An 11,229-nucleotide genomic window follows, 5' to 3' on the forward strand; every position below is an offset into this window, starting at 1 on the left:
CTAAATCAATTAAAAAATGTCTTGTGCCCACAAGGTCCTGGAAGAGACTGAAATGAAGCAAACAAAGCAAGACAAACTTCTGAGAATAAAATCAGAAGTAGATACTTACTACAAATCTACTATTCACTTTTTCTAGAATTCTTTTTTCATTTAGAGCCATTGATTCTCCTTTCCTCTTCTTTATTCTCTTTTTTTCTAGCTTTTTACAAGCATACATTTTTCCTGTTGCCCGTACTTGACAGGCACACACCTAAAAAAGAAGGAAGGTGTGTCAGAGATGCTAGGGGTTTTTTAGAATTTTTTATAAAGAAGATAAAATTTTATTTTCTTTTTTCACACTCTTGAATGCTCTCAGACAATGAAGGCCTATAAGCATCAATACAGAGCTTTCACCCATGAAACAACTATGAAGGGTCACAAAAGCTGTTACAGAAGTAGAAAAAGTGATTTTACAGGAGCAAACCCATTTTTGTTGGGGTTGAATAGTTCAGTAAAACTGTGGATCTTGTGTTGGTGAAACACCTGACTGTGGTAACAGTATATGTCTAGGCAAGCAGGACAGAGGACAAACATCCACACCGTAATCAAGTGGGAGAAAGATAATGATAATTTGGTAACCCTCCTTCCCCTTCAATAGGGCTCTGGTTAAAGCATGTAGGGGCGAAATAAACCCAATGAATTATAAACAGAATGAATAAAATCTATAGATTTTCCTATCAGGTTCATGAATATTCTACATAATTGTTAAGTAGAAACTACATTCTCATTGCCAAATGAAATTTCTAAACAGAAGCAACTCTTGTAGTCAGTGGAAGTTTTCTGCATCTTTGTGCATGACCTACAATACTGAAACTAACACATTAAAAGAAAATGGTTTGAATTGATGACCATTTGCCAGGTGATGTGTCAAATGTAGATTGTTAGAGTCAAGAGTTAAAAAAACTGCTCCTCCTCTGTATTAACCTTTTTTTTAATTCTCAAGGATTGCCTTGCAGAAAGATACTTCCGTACTCACCTCTCCAAATCCACCTTTGCCTAGTACTCGGTAATGCCTAAATGTGTGTTTGGTTACTGGTTGCCTGATTAACAGAAAGAAACAATTACTGCAACAGGAATTACAGGAGTTAGTAATCCCCTCCCCCCCCCCGAAAATGAAGGTCTGTGTTAATTTTCTCCTTCCTGTTCTGTGACATCTTACTGAACAACGGTTGCCTTGACCTCATGAGGACAGTATTGTAGTAAGCTGAATTTCAAATGAAAGGGGTGCTCTGATTAGAAACATTGGCTCCCTCGTGTGGTCATCAGACATTCACAATAGCAGGAAGAAAAGCTGATCAATTAGGGCCTGTGCTGTTTATGGTTAGAGCCTTATCTGTTCTCATCAACAGTCAATTTATCACCTCCAGTTGTCTCCCTTAGCTGCAGTATATTGACATGTAGGCTGCGTTTCAAAGAGATCACACTTACAATACAGCATTTAAAAGGTAAACCATTTCTGATTTTGCTTTGCTGTTTCAAAAAAGAAAGAGTTGTGGTATGCAACTGCAGTTCAAGAGCCCAATTGTTAAGATATTGATGTAGTGGAAGAGGAACAAATAACTGGAGGCAGTAAAGTTGTCAGCAATTCTATGCTAAAACACTCCTAAACATGTATCAGAGCAGGGCTATTTCATGGTGGTGAGCTGGGGGTTTTTTGTTTTGTTTTAAAAGAGCATTCATTGTTAATGCAGCTTTGTTCTCAGGACAACAAATGGAGGTTCATTTGGTAGAGAATTTGGTTTAATTGAGTAACTTCCCTAATTCTCTTCCTGGCTTTTGCTACTAATTCAGGCAAACAAGGACACTGGATAATTGGAATTTACCATAAAATTAATGCTCAGACACCTTAATGTTTGAGTATGTCATCATGATACCCAGCAGTGCTGAATTAGAATCAATTTGTACCAATTTCAGCCTTCTGAAAAAGTTTGGACACTCATTTAGTATTGATTTAAAAGCCCAAACTAGATTCTGACATATACAAATCTCGCTGACTTGTAATTGCTAGATCTATGTCTGTACCACCCTGAAAAACTGATTAGTTACTCAATCACCCAGTGAGTTATAAAACTAGATTAATCTGCTTATTAACCACTAATTAGACCAAGTTTGAAACTAAAGGATGATAGCATTCCCAAGAAAGATTGGTTTCCCACTGCACACTTGACAGCCAAATATACATCCATATGATAATAAATTTGCATTTACCTAATACAAATTTACCACTTAAAGACTCCTGGACAGATATTTCTGTTGGAGTATTAGCTGTCTTGCTGTCCCACCAACATCATCCTTTACATCTTGTCTTCCAGATCATACTTTCTTAGACAGGCAGTGTCATTTACTAGGGCTCTATAGCATTTCTAGCATAACAAGAAGAATTGGCCACAAAGCAAAGCAAAATTATAATGCAAACATTATAAATAAACTTACTTTTCCAGCCATTTCCACTGTAAAAAACGGGAAAAATACACACTCTCTTGGTAAGCTTCAAAAGGTCTTCTGCTTAGGTATTCATGGACAATTCTAGCAACAAGAAAATAAAATCAGTCTTATACTGAAAAAACTGATGAAGCAGGAGGTGCTATCAATTTATTAAAATATACTTAAACATATCAGTGAAGCTGTAGGCAGAAAAACATTGTCACTGTGCTCTTGGTTTTAACCTAGATGTCTCACAAAGTGAGTGCCTGTCACAGAAAACTGTTCCTGTCAAAACACAAGTGAATGCCAAACTACTGTTACTTACAGTAACTAGGAAGTTTGACCTCTGCATTCTCATTAAGTGTCTTCAACCCCACCTAAAACATCAGCCTCTCAGCAACTATGCAATACATGTATGACCCCACGAATATGGCCTCTGAAAGATATTTGCAGGAAAGTATCTACAAGTTTTCATACATTCTTTGGAGACTGGTAAGTAAAATTTTATTCTAGAATTTCAAATTGAAATACTAAATGCCATATCCAAACCTGAACACCAGGTACCTTATCATTCCCCGTAAATTAAACACCAAGGTGGGGGGAGAGAGAGGGGAGGAAGGAAAACAAGTCATTCAAACTGTATTCAGATATTTATTGGACAGAGGAAAGGGGATGACCTACATGACAGATCCTCCATTTGAGACATGTTTTACTAGGTGTTCTCACACATCCCTTTCAATCTTATAATCTCAGGTTGTTATAAAGTATCCTTATTTTTGTTGCCAGGGAGATGACCCAAGCAGTGACAAAATGTGTTGTAATCCTTCAGACATGATCAAGCATGCCTTGAAGAACCAGTAATATTAGAAACATAAAGGCTTTAGAAAGACATGCAACACTGGTAAACATGTACTGTCCCTCCAAGAAAAGCCTTCCCTGCTGCTGCTGTGTGAAATATCACTTCATGACTTCAGAACAAAACCACGTTGCATTTGTTTGTGTTAACTATCACAATCGATCCTCTAAATAGCCATCTTAATGCAATATAACTGTTGACCTCAGTTCAACCTGTTTTCAAGAACCATAAATTGTGTAACATTGTTCAGAAACCTTTCAGGCTCTAGTTTATAACTTCATATTTTTCTAAGTACCTTCATCATGGAAGAGGAGTCACTGTAAAGGCAACAATATAATAAAGTGAAATATTATTCTAACTTAAAGAATACTTGGTAGCAGATAATAGTGTGATTTTATGGAAAAATAGCATTAAACAAAAAGCTCTGCAAAAGTCAGACATCTACATCACATCTGAAGGAAACCTAGTCCTTTAATAAATGTGTTCCAAATTTCTTACCTATGCTCAGCAACCAAATACTCTTGGGTGTAATAGCTTCACCTTTCATTTCTCTCAGAAACACATGAATTTCTCTTGTGATACTCCAACTTAGCACTATGCATTTTTAACTTACCTAGTACAGTCCATAAAAAGATCCTTAGAAGGGTTCTTTTCCAGTCTTGCTTTACATTCATTTACTGTTTCCTGAGGTATTTCTGGCAAATGTGCTGCAGACTTTACGCAATTAAAAAAAAAAAAAGGGGCAACAATGAAAGCAATTTTGTAAATCAATAGAACGAGTAAAAGTTCCGTATACAAAGTGAAATGAAATCTGCTAATACAGAAAAAGGAAAGGAATGGTTTGGCTAAAGAGAAAACCAAGAAAGTCATATTTAGGCAAAATTTTTATTTGTTTGCTATTACAGAAAAATGCATTGAAAGCTATTACAGTTATTTACGATTTCAGTATCCAGGGAAACAAACTTGGCAATAAGCCAAATTTCTTTTTCTTTCCATAAGTCTACCACCACAAAAGCAAGTTATCTATTTGGTTTGACAGGATGGAAGGAAGGGGAAAGAAACACACACACAATTTGGGAAACTATTTCAAACCAGCCCAAAGAAATCTGGTTTTTTTGCAAAAACTGCATGTGACTTATGGTAGTCCCAAAGAAACTATGAGAAGAGATGTGGCAAACTTGGAGTCTATCTGCTTTTAAGGCATCTGCAAGACTTTCATTTGGAGTAAAGCCTTCTCAAGATGATCAAAGTAAGAGAAGCAGAAGGAGCATCTATTCATAGAAAGCAAACGTCTAATTATATATCCACTGAAAAGCCTCTATCAGATACCAAAGAACAGACTCTTAAAAATCAATCGGTGAGATCTAATATATGCAAAAGATCTGCTATTAATGATCTCCATGCAAAATACAGAGAAACAGAATGCTCTAGAACAAAACAAAACAGCATTTCACTTTGTGAAAACCTGCAGCAATTCTGAAAATTTACAGCAAACCAACCAAGGCCACACAGGAATCTGAAAGAAGCCTGAGAATTTCAAGAATTCCTCATTCTCATGTCTTCAGACTACAAAACTCTGAGTTAATTTGTTGGTAAGTTTTCTTTAGATGGTAAATGAGTTTGTTTAAAAATATGTCTTTACTTGAGACCAGTATTTTAATTAGAAAACATAGGAGAATACATTGTAATGGTAGTAGTCTTAAAAGCAGAAATCAGTCAAGGTTTCTGCTCAAGCTGATAAGAGTTTCACAATTTTAGAAGGCAGTATACCTTTCAAAAAGACAAAAATGGGACTAATGAAGTTTGAAAGTCAATTTACTAAAAACAATGCAACCACTTAGATCTCTATTTATCTGACATTTACAAAACACTTGAGACAGTATTTTGCAATATAATATATTTACCCCATTAGTGAAGTACGTCTCTAAAACTTTCAGGCCACAGTCTATACGCTTTTCATCTGAAGATACCTCATATTCTGCCTAGGGGAATGGAATTGAAAATTAAATTATGTTCAGAGCTATTTGGCACTACAGTCTTTTACATGATGCTAGGTAAATTTTATCATGAATAACACAATGCTCCTAATATAAAAGGAACTGAAGAATTTCATTGTTTAAAATCTATTTAAAGATTTTTAGGCTACATAGTGAAACATGTATGAAGAACAGTCTTCAGGAAAAAAGCACATGGAATTTAACTTTTGGAAAACATACAAAAACTAACAATTAGTCTAAATGCAATTACAGAAACTGCATCCTAGGGGTTAAATTAGATCAATTACAATGAAATAGTATTTATGTAGTATTGTAGGACAGAATGATCCAGATGGGAAATAATTAAATAACAGTACAATAATCAGCTTTTTCTTCACTGTATTATTTTTTTTCCTTCATGTATTTTTCTTTACTACAGTCTTGGGTAAAACTAGGATAAAACTACTACTTTCTACAAGGTGATGTTAACTGGAAATAAGTAAGATTTAAACCAAACCCTACTTCATTCTTTGAGAAAATAAAATTGAGTAGATACAAAATTTTGTGAAGTTTTTGACTTAGTAATATATGGTACTGTGATGTAGAAAAAGACCATTGTGCAATACAGTGCGTACTGCAGATAAACAACTGGCAGCTTAATAGAGCTCCAGAGGTAGCTACTTCTGAGGAAAAAAAACCCAAACCATCAGACAGATTCTGGTATTGAAAAACTCCAAGGACTACTTAGTATTAATAATTTTAAGGAATAATCTAGAAGCAGACATCAGAAGTTACAACATTTAAAGATAACACAGAATCTGAGGAAAGATGAATTAGAAAAAAGCAATCTCAAACAGCAACCTGTATTAGCTTCGTAAGCTGGGCCAACTCAATCAAAGCTTATTTCATACCTCAGAATGTAAATGCATGCACCTAGGAACAAACAATATATGGCAGACCTCCAGAATGGAGGACTGTATCATACAAAACAGCAGTTTGGCATATTGAGACAACAATTGTTAAGAACCTCATAGGAAGTTCCAAGTGATTGATCTAATCGGAACAGAAGTTATGTACCTTTATAAAGAAAGATAGAACACTAAAAAATGACAGTTCAGGAACCAAACACAACACACAATACTGGAAATAACAGAATCCCTGAACTCCAGTTCTGCAATCAGTTGCAGCTAATCCACACTGACTCACTACTAAGTCATCAACATCTTTTTCTGCTGAGACATTATGGTATCAACCACTTCAGCACAGTACTCAAATCCATAAACAATTGCAAGCCATTGTTTTTGCTACTTTAATTCCAGAACAATCAGTCTAATGGTAAGGAATTCTTCTGCAACTACCAAACAACCTGAGCAGGTCAGAAAAGTTAATCAACCACAGCAGTGCACTTACCACCTTTAACATCTTCAATTATGCCAAAGTAGTCACTAATTTAATACAAACAGTTAGGCATACTGTTTTAAGCAGATACTGTAATTTAAAACGAAGTTTAAAAGACAGCCCTGTCAACTATTTTCTGTTACTCACAGAGCTTAAGAGGGAAGTTTGAGCTGTCAGCCATTCTTTTTCATGCTTGAGTAACCTTGTCCCCAGCTAGTGAAATGAGTCACTAGATGATTGGATAACTGTAATTCCTCACTTTAATTTCTGACACTTTTATTCAATTATTTCACAACTCGTCTTTCTGTAAAGCCAAGCTGACTCCAGACTTTAAGCTCACACCTTTTCAAGAGTTAAAGCTTACCAGTCTTAGTACTCAGTACAGGTAGACAACATAGCATTGTACTACCTTGATTTTGCCATTTTGGCGTCCTGAAATAATCATGCTGCTGAAGTCACATTGCTCCATATAAGAGAGTAAACTCTTTTAATTAAGATGCAAGGCTCTTAAGACTATTTATGCCAGAAAGTTTATTTTCATAAAGATTAAGTCTAAAGTTTATTTAAAATAAAAAAAAAATTAAAATTGGAAAAACATGAGATAAAAACCCCACAACCTTAGCCCTTCCCTTCCCATTACTGCCTTACAAACAAAACCAACAAAACACCCCTCAGTCCTACCTCCCCACCCCAAAAAAAGCTTGAACAAGCTTGCTGAAGTCCAGTCCTGAAAAGGGAATCAGGCTAACTCAGGAACCATCTGTAAGAGATACTAGGTATTTTATGTCACTTCCTTGATCAAGACAGCATGCTAGCTTTCAGATCATGAGAGCCACCAATTAGAGATTATCTTAATTCTTAAGAGACTTCTGTTTCAGTGATTCCCAAGCATACTTCTTCACCATGATTTTTCAAATGGAAGTTAAAAAATAATAATAATAATTTAAAAAAGTCAATTGTGAAATCATCCCTTACATCAGATTATTTCAACTATGACATTCTTTGTTAATTCACAGAAGTGTTGCAATCCACATAACATTATAGGTTGCATATTTCAAAACAATTCAAAGTTTTCACTTAGTGTAAAACACAGTTACTTCTCAGAGACAATTTCACCTGAAAAATGACATCTGTAGAGCAAAGACAAGCCTGCCTTACAGTCATACCTGAGATTTTTTTCTCCTTTGTGCTGCCTAAGATTCTGCTACTCCTTATCTAAGCTTTTAAGGATTAAAAATGTGTACAGAAGTTGTAACCATTAAGGGTACATCCACAGTTGTCAGTGATTTCCCCTTGGTGTGACGCTCATTAAAGGCTCTGGTTTACATTCAATTCAAGATATTTAGCTCCACTGTTCTGGATTTTCATTCAATCCATTCTATGTCTTGAAACGCCCCTGAGGAGTAAGCCTAATTGCACAAAGATTCCTTGACAAATATAAGGCAATTCTACTTATTTGACACTAAAGTTCCTTTTTAGCTGATCAAGTGCTTCAGTTTACACTTCCGTAGCGGGAAGAAAGATACGGTGAAGTGGGGGCACAGCAGTAATCCCACATACTTCCTTACACCCTTCCTTACACCTCTCAGAGCCATCTTGCATTCTGAGACTGTATTTTGGGATGCATGTAAGCAACAGCATAATTTGACCATCATCTTTGGTCATTTGTTCCCTGAATATAAGAACAAAAATGGGTGGGATGAGGAAAACTCTTCTTTTGGCAGCAATCTCAGTTTAAGACTATATCTTACTGCGCTTGGATTAACTATGAGGGACAAAGAATAAAAAGCTCTGAGCTATTATTCTCTCCTCTTAAGCACTGTTGTGTGCTTGCTTACTCTTCTCATTACTTTCCCCCTCCCCGTGAGGGTTTTGGCTGAGGATTTTTTACAAAACATGGCTGCAGGCACACTTCCTTCCTCCCCTCATTCTTTAGTGTTAGATACCAAGATGCAAATGTATCGAGACAAAACTTCCTTTTCCCTTGGTTTCTCAAATCTGGTTTCTCTCCTTCCATAGATGGTTCCCTAAATTTCCATCTCCATTGTATTTTTTTAATTAGCACATTCTGTCTAGCCTAGGGCTTCCATGCAAGTTGCAACACTTTCAAGCCTATGTTTACAACATTTTCAAGTCTGAGCATCATAAGTAATATTCCTTGTACACACATCCTTTTAGACTCAAGGCGGCAAGCAGCATGTCTTTCTAAAATTATTTCTCTCATTCCCATCATGCCCATTTTTATAGCTCTGACCATACCAAGATGGCAGAGATTTTATAGTACATATTAAATATCTTCCTTTAAGTAACAGAGCCAGAGTTCTTTGACATTCATCAAAAGTTACAGCTTTAGAGTTGGTAAAGAGTAAATCTCACCATATTTTCATGTATGCAGCATTAGTGCACAGATGTGTTTAGAGAAAATTAATGTTTTATAAAATTGTTGAGAGTTAACCCTGGTAGGCAGCTGAACCCCACACAGCCGCTCGCTCACTCCCCTCAATGATAATCAGAAAGGTAGAAGTGAGAAAACTTGAGGGTTGAGATATAGACAGGTTAATAGATAAAGCAAAGCTGCACGCACAAGCAAAGCAAAATAAGGAATTCATTTACTTATTCCCATCAGCAGGGAGATGTTTAGCCTTTTCCAGGAAAGCAGGGCTTCATCATATGTAACGGCTACTTGGGAAGACAAACACCATAACTCTAACTTCCCCACTTCCTCCTTCTTTCCCCCAGCTTTTATTGCTGAGCACGGCGTCATATGGTACGGGATATCCCTTTGGTCAGTTGGGGTCAGCTGTCCCAGCTGTGTCCCCTCCCAACTTCTTGTGCACCCCCAGCCTACTCGCTGGTGGGGCAGTGTGAGAAACACAGAAGGCCTTGATGCTGTGTAATCGCTGTTCAGCAATAACTAAAACATCAGTGTTATCAACACTGTTTTGGTCAAAAATCCAAAACATAGCACGTGAGCTACAATGAAGAAAATTAACTCTATCCCAGCCAAAACCAGTACAAAAATCAAACAAAAATGTATAAGCTATTGCATACTGATATCCATCTCCAATTTCTCACTGCTTACCACTGCATCCAGAAATTCAATGCATCTTTTCAAATCTGGTCTGGAATCACAGAACTGTCTGAAGAGAAGTCTTCCTATCGGCTGTTTGTCACAAAGCTGGTTATAGTCTCTTTCTGAGAAAGAAATAATAAGTAAATATCGTTGTTTATTTTTATCTTTGTCATAGCATGGTCCTTACTCCCTTTTGAGAATAGGTCAGAAAAACATCACTAAAACATGAAGACTTTACATTACCGTATTTAGCAAAGACATAAAAAACATGCAATGATCCCAAAGAATAGTGAAACACTCACTTCCAGCCACATTTGTCTCTTATAGACTATGACATTTATTAGAAACTCATGGAATGATATGGTTAAGTTTCATTTAGGTTGGGGGGTGGAAAGCAACAATACTGTGAAATAGCAAACCCAAAGCAAACAAGATTGTTTGGCAAGAAGGAATACAAGATAATAACAGAAAAGGTTAAAAAATTATTACAAGACATTAAGAAAAAAAGTGAAATATATTACCACGTCATTCAAATTACAACATGATTCCTTTTTCTAATTCATGGCTTTGTAAATTTATCCTCTAGGAGCAGTTTCCTTTAACAAACAAGGAGCTGTGATACAGCTTTTATCTTCTCATAAATTTATCTTCTCATAAATTCTCCATCACATTAAAAGTTTAATAGCTTTTTTTGCTAATTAGCATTCAGAAGCAAGACAGAATCCTTTCAGTTAATACCACCAAACTCTTATCCTTCCTTCTCAAAAAAACCAGACAGACCATTCTACAGGACACCTACCGATTGAGCATTTAATACCTTCACAGTGACTAACAGGTGGCAACTTCAGCATCTCTTTCCATTTTTTACTACGCCCACTCCGTTTGCCTAGAAGAAAAATATGAGTAATGTAAAACACAATACTATGTCAGAATAAAATTAAATATAACATTAACAGCATAAAATTAGGTCACTTCTGCATAGATCTGTCAGACCACTTTTCGTGGCTAGCAAGAAATCCATCTGCAAGGATATCCAAACCAGTAACAAACTTGATATAGAAGAACTTTTATATCAAACACTAACAAATGCAGAAAGTCTTTTGCAAGACAAATATTTTGCATTTTGGCTGTGCATACAGAACATCTCTGCAGAGACAAGGCAAATGTCTAGGCATTCTGAAAATTACAAACAAAACTGAAACATCAAAGACAGAAACTAAAAAAATTTGAGAATTATCTCTCAACCATGGTGAAGAATGGAAGACATTAAAGCTGAGTAACAAAACACTTAACAAAGTTCTTAAACACATTTTTGGATAATCAAGTTGTACATAAATATTCTCTTTCTTTTTTTAAGGGCAGTAATAGTAGTAAGAGTAGACTCCACTAATAAATGAGTGGGCATTGCTCAAATACACACCATTTATCCTAGACTATAGGAGGATACAGGATATCAGGAAGAA

General features: G+C 36.0%; 1 protein-coding gene across 1 annotated transcript in view; it reads right to left on the reverse strand.

Moving 5' to 3' along the window:
- The window catches only part of GRK4 (G protein-coupled receptor kinase 4), a 28,233-nt gene extending 17,586 nt beyond the window's left edge, over nt 1-10,647 (reverse strand). The window contains exons 1-7 of the mRNA XM_009579588.1: nt 10,566-10,647; nt 9,776-9,888; nt 5,224-5,301; nt 3,933-4,033; nt 2,473-2,565; nt 1,016-1,079; nt 110-250 (exon numbers count right to left, since the gene is read on the reverse strand). Of these exons, the coding sequence (XP_009577883.1) occupies nt 110-250; nt 1,016-1,079; nt 2,473-2,565; nt 3,933-4,033; nt 5,224-5,301; nt 9,776-9,888; nt 10,566-10,617 (642 nt within the window). The 5' untranslated portion in view covers nt 10,618-10,647. The remainder of the gene's footprint in view (nt 1-109; nt 251-1,015; nt 1,080-2,472; nt 2,566-3,932; nt 4,034-5,223; nt 5,302-9,775; nt 9,889-10,565) is intronic.
- Nucleotides 10,648-11,229: the final 582 nt, after the last annotated feature.

The sequence above is a fragment of the Fulmarus glacialis genome, unplaced genomic scaffold, assembly GCF_000690835.1.
Source record: "Fulmarus glacialis isolate BGI_N327 unplaced genomic scaffold, ASM69083v1 scaffold1546, whole genome shotgun sequence".
NCBI classification, from domain to species: Eukaryota; Metazoa; Chordata; class Aves; order Procellariiformes; family Procellariidae; genus Fulmarus; species Fulmarus glacialis.